General features: G+C 32.8%; 1 protein-coding gene across 2 annotated transcripts in view; it reads right to left on the bottom strand.

The window, feature by feature from the left end:
• Positions 1-19928, bottom strand: part of LOC111050255 (17-beta-hydroxysteroid dehydrogenase 13) — a 77934-nt gene that overhangs the window by 35711 nt on the left and 22295 nt on the right. Inside the window, exons 2-4 of one of the 2 annotated variants that reach the window (XM_022336549.2) lie at positions 8844-8955; positions 6454-6604; positions 3180-3337 (exon numbers count right to left, since the gene is read on the bottom strand). In XM_022336549.2, the coding sequence (XP_022192241.2) occupies positions 3180-3337; positions 6454-6604; positions 8844-8911 (377 nt within the window). In that variant the 5' untranslated portion in view covers positions 8912-8955. Of the gene's footprint in view, positions 1-3179; positions 3338-6453; positions 6605-6989; positions 7125-8843; positions 8956-19928 lie in introns of those variants that run through there. The other variant, XM_022336551.2, reaches the window with a different exon arrangement.

The following is a 19928-nucleotide window of genomic DNA, read 5'->3' as shown; positions in this document are numbered from 1 at the left end:
ATTCTTCGGAAAGAATATTAAAAATATCCTTCCCACTAACTCTCTACCAAAAATAGATGGAGACGTAAGGCTGCCGATAGAGACGAATGGAGAGGCTTTTTGAAGGAGGTCAAGGCTCTGAATGAGCTGTAGCGCCAAGGAGTAAGTAAGTAATGGATAATCCTATTATATTAAGCGAGAAATTTCTGTATATATATTTATATGGTTATGTGGTTATCTGGTTAAGTGGTTATATGGGTATATATTTATGTTCAACGGATCTCGAAAACGGCTCTAACGATTTTCACGAAATTTGAAGCATAGTAGGTTTATGATATAGAAGAATTCGATTGCACTAGGTCTCATCCTTGGGAAAACTCGCTGAGCGACATTAAAAGGATAATTAATCCTTGGCTGAAACAGCTGAGACTTTCGTCGTCTGTGGATAGTAAAAAAGTGAGTGAGCGAGTGAGTGAGTATGTGAAAAATCAAAATATCGCATCCCCGAAATTCATAAGATGACGTATAGCCAGCTGTGAAATATAAACACGATCATTTTAGAGAATTGTGTTCTGTTTATCAATAAATGAAAATAGCAAGTGAAGCTTGGTGCCCCGATATAATGCTATAATACAGCATAATATAAAAAATACAGCAATTAGTTGATTTCGAAAGCTCAGAAAAACTTATCAAAAACTATAATTGACAATCATTTGCAACAAACTGTCAGTTAGTCTATTGCCGCATCCACACTATCGCCCAATGCTTACAAATGACGACGAGCGCGAGAGTGTGGATGGCTGCTTTGCCAGAGCTCGCCCTCATTGGCCTTTGCTTGTCATCGCTCCGACTTTTGTCGAGCGGAGGCCAGCCAAGCGAAGGCGAGTGGCCAGCCGAGCATCCACAAATGGTCACATTGCATTGTGGATGGCAAGACCAACGTGGCCATGCTTACCAGCTTGACCAGCGACTTAGTAAGCCACGGGTCAGTGACTGGGTGACCGTGTGAACCAGGTATATGAAATAAACTACCCGATATGTACCTATCCACTCAAACTGCCAACATTGGTTGAATGGTAAACACTATGTTATCCATAAAAAAATGCTGATAGTTTGAAGTTAATGTAACTATAGTTTCAGTTTCATTATTTATAGTTTCAAACCAATTGCATGGAACTACTAAATCAGTTGTACGAGTTACATCAAATATCGGGGCACCGAGCTTCGCTCGTAATTTATTTATTGATAAACACAACACAATTCTTCAAAATGATTGGGGAAGGATTAACAGGCACAGCCCAAAACTGATTCTTTCCCGAATTTCGATTTATACTTTATAAATGGTCCAAAAAGTAGGTTATGTTCCATAAACTTGAATTCAGGTCCAATTTTCAGTTCAAATATTTGAATACAGAAAAGTTCTAATTTAGATTGTTTACAAACCAAATTGAATAACAAAATAACATTCACTAATCACTCAAACCTGTAAAATAATAATTAACTTTGAATATTATGATATACTCTAATTTAGAATGATATACCATGTCATGTCAACAAATCTGATTATTTTGATCGAGTCTATTAAAATTTCTAGATAATATTTCTCGCGAAATACGGTAAGCTGATTGATTACACAGCTGATCTCCCACACAGGCACACGCATCTTCTGTTATCGACAGACGACGAAATTATCATCTGGTTTTCCAAGGATGAATAATATTATCCTTTTCATGTCCTTCAGCGAGTTTTCCCAGGGATGAGAGCTAGTGCAATCGAATTTTTATATCATAAACCTAATATGTTCCAAATTTCGTGAAAATCCGTTTTCGAGAGCCGTTTTCTAGATCCGTTTGACATACATAACCAGACAACCAAATAATAATATAAACATATACAGAAATTGCTCGCTTAATATAATAGGATATCTAAAGACCGAGAATTTTCAACAAATTGATGATGGTGTAACATCCAAAAGTATTATCTGAAACAAATTGTTTCAATAGTTGAGTGGTGTTGACAATATAAGAAACTTTAAATCAAGAATTTAACTGTATAAGTATTTCTCTATCTAACTACAACCCAATTCTCAAGTAATTGCTTACAAAAGTTCCGATGATAATTATTCGTGATTCGATTGTATGGTAAGAGATGTTGTGGTATTTCTCTATAGCCTAATTGAAGAAAAAAATATAATTTGTTCATAATTTTGACAAACATAGTGGTATTGACAACATCAACGACTTTTTTTAATTATAATTATTTGTGCTTCTAACATTACAGGAATTGAATCTTTCAATTATTTGTTCCAGACATTTTTCTCAACCAAGAACTCTGTCAATAGTTGCTTTGTCTTGTTACTACCTTCATAGCTAGTGTGTAGGTTTCTCTTTTAAACAAATTTTTCACTCGGTTTTATTGATGTTTAGTAGATATTAGCGGAAGTTTGAAGTTGGTTAAAAAACAACCAACCGTAAAGTCGTTTGCTGCTCAAATTAACAGCCTTGAAATGAGCGAAATTGTTTCTCTTTGATTCATTATGTTTCCATCTACTTGTACAGTAAAGCCCTGTACACACACATCGATTTTAGTTCGTACGATAGTTTGCCGTCCTTGTAAATTTTATCAGATTAGACGGAACTTGACAAACATCATCTGTTCAAAATCATGAGTTTAATCTAATAGAATTTACAAGGACAGCAAAATACCGTACGCACAAAAATCGATGTGTGTGAGCAGGGCTTTACTGTACAAGTAGATGGAGACATGTTATTGGAACACACACAAATAATGCTCTCAAAATAATATCATCCAATTCTCCCAAATAAATTCATGAACAGTCGTTGTACTGGATTTCGAAAAAAATTATGAACAGTCGTCGATGGATTTCGTCAACTTTGGAGTGCACCCAGATAGGCTGTTCTATATCCTAGGGCACTCTTCTACGATATGCCGTACAGTCTGGATTGCTCCAGCCTCACAGAAACGTGTATGAACCTTCCCCCATTTATGCATAGAATAGACACATCTACCATGCTGTACAATTAAATCGCAATAGCCTGGAATTATTCGAAATGTATCGTTCAAATATATGTGATTTATGAGACTTTCGGAAAGCAAAGGAAACTTGAACAACTGAGATTTCGACTAACTGATGAGTGGTCAACTTGGGACCTGAAGAGGTGAATGTTACCCTAACTTACTTGTAGGCATGCACGTTCTTCTTGTAACCACGATCGGCCAGCAGTTTGATCGTTTCCTGGTTGCCCGATTCGTCCACATCCCAGCAGACTAGGGTGCAGCCTAGGGGAGCCATCTGATAAACCAGCTCCCGGCCAATGCCGTGACCCGTTCCGGTTATCTATAGACAACAAACAAATAAAAAAGTAAGGAGCACACCTAAAACTGTAGGTATATTCATCTCTCATTATCATCCTTCTCATTAACCATTCAAAAGCATAAAGATCATGTGGGAATCACCCTTAGCAAAAAGGAAGGGAGTAAGTTGAGTAACTTATCAAGATATTTGGTTAGGTTAGGTTAGTTAGGCTACTCTTATTAAGTTGGTAATAACTTAATAGGTAAGTAAGATAGCATTAAAATAAATAACCCAATTTGGTTGTTATAGTGAGGTCCACGTTGGCAGTGGAGAAAGATAGCAGACAGTGTTGTTGATTTTCTGCTTTGCCACTACCGTTCTAAGAGGATAGCTGACATCGGTATATCTGATTTAATATTAACTGTTTATTCTTGTTTAAAATAATCAATATTTTATCCTTCAGAAAATATATATTTCAGTTATTCAAACTTGAATTTTCATAATTGAGATTGAATATTTTGTTAATTTATTATTATTTCTATATGAATAGGAAACTAATTATAATTTCTACAATGTTAAAAAACGATCTGCCAACGTTTCGGAGCCAGAAAATGATAGTACTAGGCCTATCTACTTTGACGAATAATAAACAAGGATAGCTACATCATGTTAATCAAATACTGACATTACTAGTAGTTCTGTGAACAGTAGACCTCGCGCTCAGTAAGTTACATTGACCTGTTGTTATGTTTTCTCAAAAATTAATAAATAATTTATCAATTTAAAATGTTTAGAAAAAATCCTAAATAAATATAGAGCTTTCTGTCCTATCGTAACGTGACTTGTCGTCCCGGAATGTGAGTGTGAGTGCTGTTATCAGGTCTGGCTGCAACTGTTTACAACGTTGATGGAAAGATACATTTTCAAGATGTTCGATGTTTTTGAACGGGTATTACAGTCAACTGTCTACTACGTTGATGGAAAGATACATTTTCAAGATGTTCGATGTTTTTGAACGGGTATTACAGTCAACTGTCTACTACGTTGATGGAAAGATACATTTTCAAGATGTTCGATGTTTTTGGACGGGTAGTATTATAGTCCACTAGACAGCTAATTTATGATAAATAATTCTATAGTCTGATTTTTACTTTCCTTGCCCTATTACCATAGGTTAGGAAAGTATTGCTTTCCAAAAAAATTTAAGGTGCTCCAATTTCATGTTTTCCATACGTTTCAAGGTCCCCTGAGTCCAAAAACATGATTTTTGGGTGTTGGTCTGTGTGTGTGGGTGTATGTGTGTCTGTGAACACGATAACTCCATTCCTAATTAACCGATTGACTTGAAATTTCAAACTTAAGGTCCTGATACCATGAGGATCCGACAATAAGAAATTCAATAAAATTCAATTCAAAATGGCGGATAATGGCTAAAAAAACATGTTTTTCACCGTTTTCTCGAAAACGGCTCTAACGATTTTCTTCAAATTTATACCCTAGATAGCTATTTATAAGCCCTATCAACTGGCATGAGTCTCCTTTCTAGGAAACTAATGGGGGGTCCACCCCATCCTTGAGAAATGGACTTTGTAACCTCGTTCTCGTGCATGAGGTAGAGCAGTTCATTAAAAGAACACATAGTCGAGACGATCTGTAGAACAGCTGTTTTGACGACTTTTAAAAAAATCATCAAATTTCACAATTTACACAAAGGAAAAAGTACTCTGAAAACAATTATATATATACACATATATAAAAGTCTGATCGTAGTTTCAAATATGTTGCCGCCAATCGTCATTATGTTATTCCCCCAAATTATTCTCGTTTGAGAATGGGGCTTACAGTTCAATGAGCAAGGAAAGTTATGTGAGTGTACCACAACAGATTTTTACTCTAATATTGGCGTATGAAGGAGGCTCCTTTTCCCTTTTATATTATCCTTGAAATGTAAAATTTCTAAAAACATTGTATATACGTCGACGCGCAGTTTAAAAAGGAACATACCTGTCAAATTTCATGAAAATCTATTACTGCGTTTCGCCGTAAATGCGCAACATATAAACATTTTGGCCACACAGTCCAACCCATAAGAGCAAGCACCCCTGGTGTCAGGCTGATGAAGCTCCTCTTCAGGAGTGAAATGCATTCCTCAAGACTCCAAAAAAACTAAGTGTTTTCTCAAATATTTACTAGTAACACAGTGTCAGAACTTCAACAAAGTTATAAACATTTAGCCTAAACATTAAGAGTTTTGCCAAACCGACAACTTGAATCTTAGACCTCACTTCGCTCGGTCAATAACGTGGACCTCACTATAAAATCTCTTTTCGCAGCACAAAAAATACCAAAAAGCTGCATGCCTCAACACAGATAAATCCGGAATAGACTAACATAAATGTTGTGGTGAATATAGCTTTGCTTTTCAATAAATTAATGCTTTGCATGGAAAAATTTAATTGGATTTTATAAAAGTATTTACTTATTGGTAGATTGAAAATGTGTGAAGACTCCCATAAAAATTAACGATATTCTCATCAAGTCCAACAAAGCAGAAATTTTTTAGATTACAGGGCTTCAAAATCATGAAATATTGTGATTTGTGAATGACTCCACAGGGTGTCATCCCGTCTACTTGTCACCTCGACATTTTGAGTACAGGCGACAGCATATCCCCTAGCGAAAATATATCGCCCTGTAAAACATATCAAGTGGTCCCCAGTCAGCATGTCATCTACTGGAGTGGCAGTTTCCATCCTGTCAGAGTACGTCAAATTCAAGTAGTCACCCCGTCATCTTCTTAAATAGCAGGTGACATCTTGTCGTTACCGTGCATGACAGTGTTACCTGCTCGCTCAACTAGTCCCCCCGTCAGCATGTCACCTCCTTAGAAAGGAGATAACTTGTCGGCGTCAACCAGACACCTCCAGGAACCGGTTTCAATGGTAACATCCTGACGGGTTGACCAGTTGACGGGGTGACACCCAGACATCTACCACAAAATAGTATAGTACTAATAGTACTGTACCATATGCATCATACTCAGAAAAATAAACGGAATATTTATGAATGACAATAGATATTAAAAAATATAACAATGCGTGGGTCTTCAAAGAATACAAAATATTCTAAATATTTGTCAGCGATTTAATTGAACTCACCAATACAATTTCACCTTGCAATGATTTCTCCATTGGGGGCAGGAAAGTTCGATACAGGGACTCGATTGCTGTGATCAGAAATTTTATGCCAAGAACCAAAAGTTCGGCAATCAATAGAGATGAAGCGACAAGCCATTGTATCCATAATATTCTGCAAAAAAAGATGATTTAATGCGGATGAATAACAGAAGAAAGTGTTTGAAAGTATTAAAAAGCTATCAATTGGTTATATTCTATTCGGTAACTCTAATAACCTCAATTTCCAAGAACTGCTCAAAGTAACTTTGTTTAATTGAAAGCAAATTTGAAAATTCAATTTCAAGTTTTAAAAAAATTGAATAAAAATACAAATTTAGATGGTACAATAAAATCGAATAATAGTAATTGAATATAACTACCGTATTGAATGTGATACAAGTTACAAAGAATGTTTTCAGCCTGAACAAGATATCGGTGACAAGAAGGTTGAAATTTATCAAAAATATAAATTTACACGAGTAATATTTTGAATTTTTGAATAATGATATTATATTTACCTCTTTATGCAAATAATTGTCAAGCGTGATTGGATAAATTGTATTTTACTTGGAAAGTTTATTAGGATTAAGATTTAGGACTAGAATTAAGGTTAATTTTCAAACATAAACATTCAAACTGTCGAACTTCAAACTGTAGAAGTCGATCAAGAAAGTCGAGGTTTCGACGGTCGACAGATTCAATAATCGATGGCCGACTTATCGACTATCGGTTTTATTATTTTTGCACATGAATTTGAATGGGCGGTGATTTTATTTATTGATTTGAGCACAAAAATAAAATGAAATTTTAGTAAATTTACAATTTCTGTTCACCTAGTTCCATAAGCACAATATAAGACTTTTCTGAAACTTAATTTATGTACTTTATGTTGTAATAGTATATTTCGTACCTAGGGCCGAAAATGGGACTTTTCTGGCTCGAAATCGGTTTTCAAGTCCGAGGCCGTAGGCCGAGGACTAGAAAAGATTGAGAGCCGGAAAAAACATTTTTGCCCATGGTGAGAACGTTATTTTTCGCCACACAGGAAAATAAACAATATATATATGAGAATAATTGTCTATTATAAGCACTTCCGAAAGCAAAAGTGGAAGGTCATAGCTCTAGCAAATCTGAGGTAATCTGAATATCAAGAAATTGTCCAAGTATTTTTATTTTTTATTCTGATTTGTCTAAATAACCTAAAAGATTATGTTCAATTATATGTAAGAGGTTGAGTTTATACTTTTATTCTTCCAAATGACAATAAGATGATATTATTATAAATGTTTTGATTATTGAATGATAAACACAAAGAATGAAAAGTTTTTGATCAGCTGTTTTAGCACACTTGAAATTTGGCCAATCTGAATGTCAATGGAAAGTTTTTGATCAGCTGTTTTAGCACACTTGAAATTTGGCCAATCTGAATGTCAATGGAAGTTTAGGTTAGAAGTTCTATCCTACTCTGAAAATAGAATTATTTGAATAGTTTATAATATATATCTTATCTGTATTTTATTCATCCAAATAAAATGATAGTATATTATTACAGAATACTTTATTGAATTCTAAAAGCATAAAATGATTCCGTTTATCCACCATGTTCCATGATAAATGTTGTACTAGGAGGTTTGAGGTTAGATTCTATTATACTCTGAAAATTGAATTTGAATAGTTTATAATATCTCATTATTTGTATTTCATTCATCCAAATAAAATGATAGTATCTTATTGCAAAAACTTTATTCAATTCTAGAAGCATAAACTGATTCCGTTTCATAAACTATTTTGTAAACACGTTCACATCAAATCAGAATCAGCTGACTTCAAGGTTATTTTACAGCCCTAGGGCCGTAAAAATTTTACCGGCCTGGTCAGAAAACAATCACTTTCGGCCTCCATATGACGCACGTAAACCAGCTCATTACATCCAAGTGGGGCGAAAAAATATTATTTTATAACTAGATTAACATTTAAAAATTAGTCAAAACCTTGTACACTACTATAAGAGAGGCTAGTACTGTTTGTGATTCTTTCAAAATGTCCAGCCTTTTTTTTATACAATTCTTGCTTTTTGAGCCTCTTAATTCAAGAAAAGATATTAAATTTTAATTTTTAATCACTGGACTAATTAAACACAATTTAAACAAAAAAACAGCCTAACATTCACGATTCATTTATAGCTCATTTCCAAAAAAGCAACACTAGTATACATCATCAAATTTTATCAAAAACTAATCATAAGTAGTGATTTAAAATATATTTTATAATGGAAAATAAGTTGGTTATGTGAATTATTTACAGAATAGTATCGAGATAAATTATTGTGATTAATGATAGTGTAAATAATAAGATCGAGATTCTATACACACCCGTACTCAGATGGATCCTTTGGACCATTGTTAGAAGAGTCGAATTTTTTCGCCACCGCGGTAGCCATTTGTAAAATGATTATTGTAGCAAAATATTATTGCTGAGGGTGACCTGTGAACAAAACAAAGAAGGTAATAATGAAAAATATTATTAAATAAAAAGAGCATTATCAAATAATTTTTCAACAATAATTTAGTAGACTTGTATGATGACAGTGGTATTTATAATGTATAATATTATAATAAAGGAAAGAATTTGCTTTTATTGATAGGTACTTGATGATAAAATTCACCAATGACGCATAATCACGTCTGACCTATTGGACTGATTAAAAGTGATTTTGCATATACATTCTTAATTCATCAAGAATGGTTATAGGCCTATTTTAAATTCTTCATCAATTCAGTACGTCAAGTTTTCAGTTTGTCTAGTTCACCCTTGCGGAGCACGGGTGATAAACTGATTTTAACTGATAATTTGTGGTTTCCATAACTTATAAATTTGCACCATCTCGGTATAAAAAGAGATGAATCGGCTGATGGTTTTGAACTCGGGAAGTAACATAACATTATAATTTGCAGTCATATCTTCAAGTAATAAAGTTACCATAGAATTTCAGGAATTGACATGATTTTTGTTTGGATCTAAATTTAATTTATAATATCGGGGCACCGAGCTTCGCTCTGGAGTAAAAAAGCATAAAAAAATTATTACGAAAGAAGAAATCATAATAACATTTATAGTTCATACAGAAATGTTCTATCTAATCACAGTAATTGAGATTAATTCCCAGAGGAATGCAAACATTTCCCTCACAAAGGCCCGGTTGCACAAAAGCTGGTTAAATATGAATCCTGATTAATTTCACGCGAACCAAATCAGAGAAGACCATTTCAAGAAGATGGATCTACTGGAATTAATCAGGATTGAAAATAACCCAGCTTTTTTGCAACCGGCACTAAGTACCTGATTGAATGATTACAAAAGCTCAACAGCTGAGTCATAATTTTGATACAGTCCCACACACATGAACTCGCTCACTCACTTCCATCATCAACAGACGACAAAATAATTATTATCAACTGCTTTTCCAAGGATGAATAATAATTATCCTTCTAATGTCCTTCAGCGGGTTTTCCCAGGGATGAGACCTAGTGAAATCGAATTTTTATATTATAAGCCTACTATGTTCTACTATGTTTCGTGAGAATCGTTAGAGCTGTTTTCGAGATCCGGTGAAATACAAACATCTAAACATATAAACAGAAATTGCTCGTTTAATAGTATAGGATTTGACGTTTCCAATTGTATATTGTATATATATTTGAAGGAATAAACTTTATTCTACTCTATTCTAGTAATCCTAGATTAGCGTTCAACTTGCAGAGCCATATATGTACCATCTAAATTTAATACTAATCTACAATTATTATTACTTGATCAAGTATGGTTACATTCGATAATACTGCGCTTCACACCTGGTTTAAACTAACAGCTATAATCTATCTCCGTTTAAACCGTCATATAGCTCTTAAGCTCAGACTTTGGTTTAACTTGCATAAATGGTCCTGATGCGATAAAAAGTTATTCCGTTCTATTAAAGTTTGTGTAGAATTTATGGCATCTACCCCCCATAAAAATTGGAAAGGATATTGACTCTTTTACAAACGGTATTTGCCCACCTGATTACCATTCCTTAAGCATTTGTTTGCTTAAGGTGTGTTTTCGTAACGGGCAGACGACAGAATTCACTTTAAATTAACATTGGTTCTTATGGGAGTATTCACCCATCGGCAGAAAGTTGAGCAGAAAAAAAGAACTGTTCAAATCAGAGACGAACTGTCGTTCATCTTGCCGTTCTTTATAAGGCCTATCAACACAATGCTATTTTGCTTCGACCGATCACTGCTCGTGAACCGTTTTGTCGAAAAAGAACTAATTTCGGGATTCTGTCGACGAGAACAGACAGCTTCGAATCACTTTTCTGCTCTGATCACGTGACACCGGCAGAAAAATCTTTCTGTGGATCAGACGCCATGTTTTTTTTAACCTCAATCTTTAATTGTTGGATGGTTTGTTTTGATATTGGTTGTCAGATTTCGGTTTTGCTACTATTATACTGTGAAATTAATTTGCAGTGGAAAATTGAGGGGCTAAGCTCTAGCCGGCCTGCTCCCCCTGCTATCTCAGTTATTATTGAAGATATCGACTCAATTTTTTTTTTTAAATGAAAGAGGAAGACAAAATAAAGCGCGCTAGCATATTTTTATACCATTTGATTTAATTTTAATATTAGAAATAGCTGTTTCAAAACTAACCTTATTCTATAGAATGGACGATTCTAAATTATAATGATTTGTATCAACTATTATTAAAGATATTATGGGACTAAATTTTTTTAATGAAAGAAGAAGAAAAAATACGTGTCGGTAACTGAATAACAATTCTAATCAATGAAATTTAATGTTATTAATATTAACAGCAAATTTTGAATTTTGTCCAACCTATAATACTATCATGTTTTTACTAGCACCATAGAGTTGTAGAGTTATAGAGTTGCTGCTCTATTCTCTACAGGTCACAAATTTGAAGCATGCTAAATAGAGTTGTCATCGGTTTTTGAAATTGCTCGATAAGAAAGATTCCGATTTCAACTTGTTCGATTAATGATTCAAGAGTTCAATATTTATTTTATTGTTTTTTTATTGTTATTGTTTTACAAACTTCAATTTGATATATTTAAATTATAATTTGTTCTACATTTTTTCCCATTATTGGAATACTTAATACATAATCGGGGAGTCCGATCTCACTAGGCATCAAACCTGCATCCTTGTAGAAACCAATCTGAAAAAACAAACCAATTCAAACTTTTTTTTGAAAAAATTGGAAACCCCAATGGGTACTAAATTTGTAAAGTCTCATTTAGGTATTAATAATTAAAGTTTATTTATTTATTCAATCATTCAGAATTATACAACTTACAGAAAAGTACCACAGGCTAACTTATGCTTAAAACGGTTCCAGTTATAATTTTCACTACCTATCTTCAATTTTTTCAAAAAAAAAATCCAATTTTGGGAAAAAAATAATTTTGAATTAGAACTCAAATGTATCAAATTTGAATAAAAATTCTAATTCCATCAAAGAGCTAACCATTACTGCTGACCACATTTTCTTCTGTATTTAATGCTATTGATGAAGTTGATAGGAAATCTGGAAAATATCAAAAATGTGCCAGTTGTTTGCCTGAAAAATGTTGAGAATATTTTTAAATGGAGCTAACCATAATTACTGCTGACCACATTTTCTCCTGTATCTAACGATATTGATGAAACCCTACCTACCAAAGTTTGATGTGACTATCAAACCTTAAGTGATGAAGACTGAGCAAGTCTGAGGGTTGCTCAGTCTTTATCTGGTAAGGCTTTGTTATATTAGGTTGGAAAATGCTTGGTTAGAGGGGAGCTCAATGGTTGGGCTGGACTGCATTTGTTAGTTCGAGTTAGGCTTTGTTGGGTTGGGGATAATAAAAAACTCAGGTTACAAAGGTTTGGGTTGAAAAAGGTTAGGTTAGGGGAGGTTAGGTTGGAAAGATTTTGCATAGAAAGGATTTGGTTAGGAGGCATTAGCTTAGAAACACTTAGGTTGAGAAAATCTTAGGTTAGGAGATACTTAGGCTAGGAAACTGTTGGGTTGGGAAAAATTAGGTTAGAAAAAGCTTTGGTTTGTGAAAGCTTAGGTTATGAAAAGCTTTGGTTGGGGAAAGCTTCGATTGGGAAATGCTTAGGTTAAAAAAAGCACAAGTTAGGGAAAGCTTAGGTTGGGGAAAAATTGGTGAGGAAAAGCTAAGGTTGGAAAAATCTAAGGTTAGGGAAAGCCTATGTTAGGAAAAGATAAGGTTAGGAGAAGCTAAGGTAAGGAAAAGCTTTGGTTGGGGAAAGCTTAGGTTAAGAAAACCTTGGGTGAGGAATAAGCTTAAGTTGGGAAAAGCTCTGGTTAGGAAAGCTTAGGTTAGGAGAAGCTAAGGTTGGGAGAATCTAAGGTTGAGTGAAGCTTAGGTTAGGGAAAGCTTGGTTAGTGAAAGCTTAGGTGAGGAAAAGCTTTAAGTTAGGAGAAACTTAGGTTAGGTTGGGTTAGGTTAGGTTGGGTTAGGTTAGGTTAGGTTAGGAAAAGCTTAGGTTAGGTTAGGTAGGTTGGGTTAGGTTAGGTTAGGTTAGGAAAAGCTTAGGTTAGGTTAGGTTAGGTTGGGTTAGGTTAGGTTAGGTTAGGTTAGGTTAGGAAAAGCTTAGGTTAGGTTAGGTTAGGTTAGGAAAAGCTTAGGTTAGGTTAGGTTAGGTTAGGTTAGGTTGGGTTAGGAAAAGCTCAGGTTGGGAAAAGCTTAGGTTGAGAAAAGCATGGGTTAGGAAAAGCTTTGGTTGGGAAAAGTTAAAATTGGGGAAACCTCAGGTTAGGAGAAGCTTAGGTTAGGAGAATCTATGGTTAGGTAAAGCTTAGGTTAGGAAAAGCTTTAGGTTGGAAAAGCTTTGATTAGGGAAAGCTTTGGTTAGTGAAAGCTTAGGTTAGGAAAAGCTTTGAGTTAGGAGAAACTTAGGTTAGGAGAAGCTTGGGTTAGGAGAAACTTAGGTTAGGAAACTGTTGGGTTAGGAAAAGATTAGGTTAGAGGAAGCTCAGGTTAGGAAAAGCTTTAGTTAGCAAAAGCTTTGGTTTGTGAAAGCTTAGGTTGGAAAAGCTTTGGTTGGGGAAAGCTTTGGTTAGTGAAGGCTTAGTTGAGGAAATCCTTTGAGTTAGGAGAAACTTAGGTAAGGAGAAGCTAAGGTTAGGAAAAGCTTAGGTTGGAAAAAGCTCAGGTTAGGAAAAGCTTAGGTTGGAAAAGCTTTGGTTGGGAAAAGTTAAGGTTAGGTAAAGCTTGGGTTAGGTAAAACTTAGGTTAGGAGAAGCTAACGTTAGGTAAAGCTTAGGTTAGGAAAAGCTAGGGTTGGGGAAAGCTTTGGTTAGTGAAAGCTTAGGTTAGGAAAAGCTTAGGTTAGGAAAGCTTTGAGTTGGGAAAAACTTAGGTTAGGAGAAGCAAAGGTTAGGATAAGCTTAGGTCAGGAAAAAGTCAAGTGTTAGGGAAAGCTTAGGTTAGAAGAAGCTAAGGTTAGGAGAAGCTAAGGTTAGGTAAAGCTTATGTTAGGAAAAGCTTTGGTTAGTTAAAGCTTAGGTTAGGAAAAGCTTAGGTTGGGAAAAACTCTAGTTAGGTGAAGCTAATTTTAGGAAAATCTCAGATTAGAAAAAGTTTAGTTTAGGAGAGATCTGTTCTTGGCCCAGGCTCAGTAAGCTTTGGTCATACTTGTTCAGGTTAGTAATTATTTGACTTGATTCAAGAGTTCTGTTGTGTATTTTTGAAAGAATAAGAACTCTCAGTAGAATTATTTCAATGATCTTTATTGAACACTTTATATTATTGTTAAGTCGAATACGATACAGAATAGAAAATACTGGAACAGGTGAACAGCGCCTTATGAATGTGTCTGTCTTTGTGTTTCAAATTCAATGCCTGTCTGATCTTTTTGAATGTTGTAGTGTAGAAATGTACAATGGATAATAATTTAGATTATAATGCAAATGTTTGTAATATTCATATAAAATAAATGTTGTTGGTAATAAATTGAATCAGTGTTTTCTTCATTTCTGTGCAATATTTTATGTTGACTACTCTGTTTAGGCGGTAGTTCAAATATATATATAACAAGTTCATTCAATTAAAATGTATCATTGTCATAAGAAAATGTGATTAAGAGTAAAGGTTTGTACATTGTCCACCACTTCTTCAACTCCTAGTTCTTAACATTATAGTTCTTTCCATACTCAAAGAGTCTCCACTATTGAAAAATCTCTTTATCTTAACTCTTGAATCCTATCTCAATGTTCAATTGTTCTATTCAATCATCTTAATTACTATAAATATAAATGACTTGAACCTGACATAAATTGAGCAGAACCTAATTGTTTTTTTAATGTTTAAATTAGTATTTTAGGATAGAATTTATATTACCAACACCTATTTTTTCTTCCTCTTCAATTTAAAAAAAATTGATTGATATCTTAAAAAATAGTTGAGATACAATTTATTGTGAGATACAATTATTGTTAGTCACATAAACCAAAAATTACCAATTTCTGTTCTGTTTCAGGGTCAGCTTTAGAAAGTTAATGTTAATTTAATGAAAAACTCCCCAGAATAATATCTAATTTCTATTTAATTCATCGATTAATCAATTATATTGTATTCCAATGTCCATGCTTGCCTGTAGTTACCTCTTCAATCACTTTCGAAGAAGTTGAATTGATGCGAACATTCATTCGAGCAATCGCTTATTTTGAAATCTTTAATTCGGCCATAAAATATGAGTCAGCTGTGCTATTGGCTTCATTAATCACAGTTCATTCTTCATTGTTTACATAACATCATTCTTCATTGTTGAGTCTCACTTCAGAAATTCAAACTGTTTTTTTTTAATGTTTTAAAAAGTCTTTCAAAATAAAATTCATAGAAGCAACACCTATTTTTCCTTCTTCTTTCATCAAAAAAAAAATTGAGTTGATACCTTCAAAAATAGTTGAGATAATAATATATTTAGAATCGTCCATTCTTCAAAATAAGGTTAGTTTTGAAACAGCTATTTCTAATATTAAAATCTAACTAAATTGTATGAAAATAGGCTAGCGCGCTTTATTTTTTCCTCCTCTTTTATTTAAAAAAAAATTTGAGTCGATATCTTCAATAATAACTGAGATAACAGGGGGAGCATGCCGGCTAGAATTTTGCCAATTGAGGTATAAAATATTTCTATTGGTTTCTTTATTCTTATAATTTTTACAAGAGAAATTGAAAATGGATTTACAACAGAAAGGCGTGAAATTTTCGAAGTTCAAAGTTTTGTACTTTCCAGACCTGCACAACGAATTACCTATTTGAAAAATAGAATATGGTTAGAAATTGCTGAAGTAATAGAGGATTCAAGTAAGTACACTTAAATTTCGCATAATAAAGTAGGCTAGATCTACCGTACACAATTATTTGATATAAATTTTATGAGTAGCCTACTAGCATGTTTACAATTTTTATTCAGGTAGCCCACTGTAGTAGGCCTTTAATAACCTAGTCTCTAGGTCTAAATTGCTATCTTTTTCATTTTTCAAGAGGTTAGAAGTTGGCAAAAGTTTATTTATTTCTTTTTTTAATGTTTAATTTGTAGTATTTAATAATAATGTAAATCCTAGACTAGCTAGTTTGTGTATGGTAGAGAATTATCACAAGAAAGAGAGAAATCTAATCAACTGATTAGATTTAAACTCATTCAAGATTGATTGATTAGATTAACATTAAATAATCAGATTCAAAACATTATTCAACCAAGATAACATTTAGAATTTCATGCTAACAATCTTTTACACTTTCAGTAAGTTGGCCTAATCACAAAATACATTTTTTATAATGCAGCTAGTAGTTTTCACAAACAGATTTATTTAAAATAACATCATAATTTGACTTAGAAGTATTTCATTACATTCTAAGTCCTAAACTTCCATTATCCTTGTTGCACCTCAAAATAGTGTAAACCCATAGTTTATCAATATAATAACAAAACTAACCTGACTATTAGAACATTTACTTTGTCTTTGGTACCTATCTATGAATTAATCTTCTCTTAATTTATAATTTAAAATCACTTGGAAACAATATTAAATAGATTGTTATAGTAATAACTTGATTAGAGTCAGTGTAATTGAATATAGAAAGACTGCCATTGGAAAAATATAAAATAGTACTATTTTTCTGGTTGACCATTGCTACCAAACTCATTTAAAACTACAATAGTAATGTATTTGAAAAACTTATTCATGCTCTATTGATCGAAATATTGCGTGATGCCAGGTAGATCAATATGAATAGTATAAATTAAAACAGGAGACACACAACATAGATAGATTAAAAACACTGAAAAACTTACATTATAATCGGAAATTTTTAAGGAACTGTGTCCCCTTTCTTAACCGAGCAAAGAGTGTAATGTAAGTTTTTCAGTGTTTTTAATCTATCTATGTCGTGTGTCACCTGTTTTAATTTATATTATAAAACTTTAAAGTGTTTTCTGTTATGTGCTATGAATGTAAGTATATATACTTATAGTATTTATATCTAATGTAAATAGTTTATTGAGGCCCAGTTCACTTCTAATTTATTCAAAGTCCAAACTATGTCTTATCATTGATGATTAACTTCACATTATCTCCAAAATGAATATGCTGAAAGATTATGTTTCTTTTTTCAGGTACCATTTACAAACAAACTATTGAAGAGAATGTGCTCAAAGGAAATGCATATGAATTATTTTTTGTTGACCAGGATGGAACAATTCTTTGGAACCTATAGTTAGAATAAGTTAGTTAGGTAAGATAAAATTCCACTCATTTTTTAAACTTTATATAGGCGATGTCATTTTATATAGTTTCCCATTTTTAAAAAGGTTTATCCACTTCAATGTTTATTATTGATTTGATGGTAGATATTCAAATAGTAAGATTTAACTATGGTACGTGACTAAAATAATAGAAAAACTGACTGAATTTTGAAATCATTAATAGCTTACAGGAAATCTTAATATTTCGAAACTACATGAAACCACATGAGATCAAGATGGACAGTTGAGAAGAGTGCTTAAAAAACAATGTATTCACTTATCATTTTACAGGGAATAGAGTTATTCATAATATTTGGGATTCCTTCCATAAAGAAATAATTTATGTAACATTACCTAATAATGTGATAACATTACATCAATAATTTGATGTTAAAATTGTTTTAAAACACTCTTCTCAACTGTCCATCTTGATCTTGAGTGGATGATGACTTTATAAATGACCATACATTAGAACTATGAATAGATGACTTCAAAAATTCACCCAGCAAGTGCTGGTAGAAAACACTGAATAATAGCTTTTAATGACAGTCATTCCACCTTTTAAAATTTATGATTAAATTCATGGATGAAATACCCACATTGTTCTGAGAGAGATTTATGTATTTGTAGTTTGGTATTCATTTTCAAATCACTTAGTTCTACTTATAATGTTGTAGATAATCATCATTTCAGATTAAGCAATTAATTTATTGATTATTTCCATTTGTTTCATTAAACTTGTTTCTCTAAATGTAGAACTAAAAATTACTTTATGCAGTACATTTTGGAAGAGTTAAGTAAACCAAACGGTCGAGAAGTAGGCCTACTGACCACAGAAATAAATAAATAATTGTTCATGGTATCCAAAAATATATTGTTCACCAACAAGTTCTTTTGACCTAGGGGCACACTGATTAATCCCAATTCCTGCATGGAGATTTATTTATTCAATCATTCAGAATTACACAACTAACAGATTGATGCTAATAATAATTCAACTGAATGTTGGTTTATTGGAATTTCTCATATAATATTACTTTGTCATTATTGGGGGGTTCCTTCCCAAGAAATATAATTGAAAACTTATACAGATTACAATCAATTTCAGAATTCACATTGCAAAGTTTTTTTTATAATGAATAATAAATTATCTCTATAACTTTTTGATTTCAGGCCTAGTGATGTACCAGCCAGAAGTAGAGGATGACAAAGAAAATCAACTATGAATAATATTCCATGGATATGATTCATGTATGATGTAGTAGCCTACAGAAGAAAGAGATGGACTAATCTAAGAAATATATTCATTTTTTCAGTACATCTTGATGTGTTTATTTCATGTTATTCATAATAATATCTTCTTTTCCTGATCGCTCCTGCTAACTGCTTCAATTCAGGTAGTTTTGAAGAAAACAGCAAGTGACATGAAATTAATAAAATATGTTTTAATTGTTTATACTTGAGGGATTTTTAAAACTATATTTAACCCAAAAGCATCGAACTCTTATTAACAACTTTATTGGTTCTGTATGTCTTCTGCTTTTTTGGAACTAATAAAATTATTTAACATTGCTGACTGGCAAATGCTATAGGTAACACGTAGTTAAATAATAGACTTGAATTGGATATAAAATAGGGTAACACAATTATTATGTATTGTATTAAGAATTAAGTAATAGTACTTATTTACTGCATTGAAGGGGTAATAATTCTTTGAATATGAAAAATAACTTAAGCAAAAGTTGAAAATATGATGTTCCAAGCCACATCAAATATAATCACTTTCAATTCTACCTTCTAGGCTATATTTCCAAGGTTTTGATTAAAATTGATAAGCTTTTAGAACATTATAGTGAATAAGGAGTTTGAAATGCTACTCTAATTCTAATTAATACCCTAATAAAGTATTAATTCTAATAGGGCAACTTTAATGGTTAATTGTAGAAAATAACTAGTAGGCCTACCCTAAAATATTCAAAATGAGCATGACCAGTTTCTAATTATGTCATTGTCAAGAGAGTCCTTATTGAAAATGTCGAAACTAATCATGTTTCATTTTGGAATATCACAAGGGTACTAGTTACCTTCTATAATTAATAAATATTCATCCATTTTAAAATAGGCCATGTGTTATTTAAAGTACCATAACAGAACTCGTTTATTAAAGCAAGATATAGTTATCTCAACAATAATTATTAGAATTAGTTCGCCTGTTTGAATACACTTTGTAGGGTACATGTCATATGTGTTAATCTATAATAGTAATTTCCAATATTCGTATAGCTGGTGAGGAGTCCCTAATTGAACATTGCCTGAGAAGGCATATTGATTTAGGCAGTCAATTGGCCTCACGACTCTTATACATGATTTGTATATCAGCCGGGACCGTACCCATCCAATGATCAAAAAAAGGGGACTGCTAAAATAAAATTGCCTAAAAAACGTTTACAATATTGATATCCCTTGGTGTAATGTAACCCGTAGATTCCAAAAATGCCAAAAGTAAAGCACTTATTTATTTTATTTTTTTTCAATAGAGCTTCAATAGGCCTTTGAAGTTGAATACGGTACTCATAGTAGGTAGGCCTACCTATAAACGATGTGATTCAAAGAACATGCATTGACTCTGAAGGCAAT

The sequence above is a fragment of the Nilaparvata lugens genome, chromosome 1 (assembly GCF_014356525.2).
Source record: "Nilaparvata lugens isolate BPH chromosome 1, ASM1435652v1, whole genome shotgun sequence".
Lineage (NCBI taxonomy): Eukaryota > Metazoa > Arthropoda > Insecta > Hemiptera > Delphacidae > Nilaparvata > Nilaparvata lugens.
The sequence above is the reverse complement of the archived record's forward strand: the minus strand, read 5'-3'. Positions and strand labels throughout refer to the sequence as shown.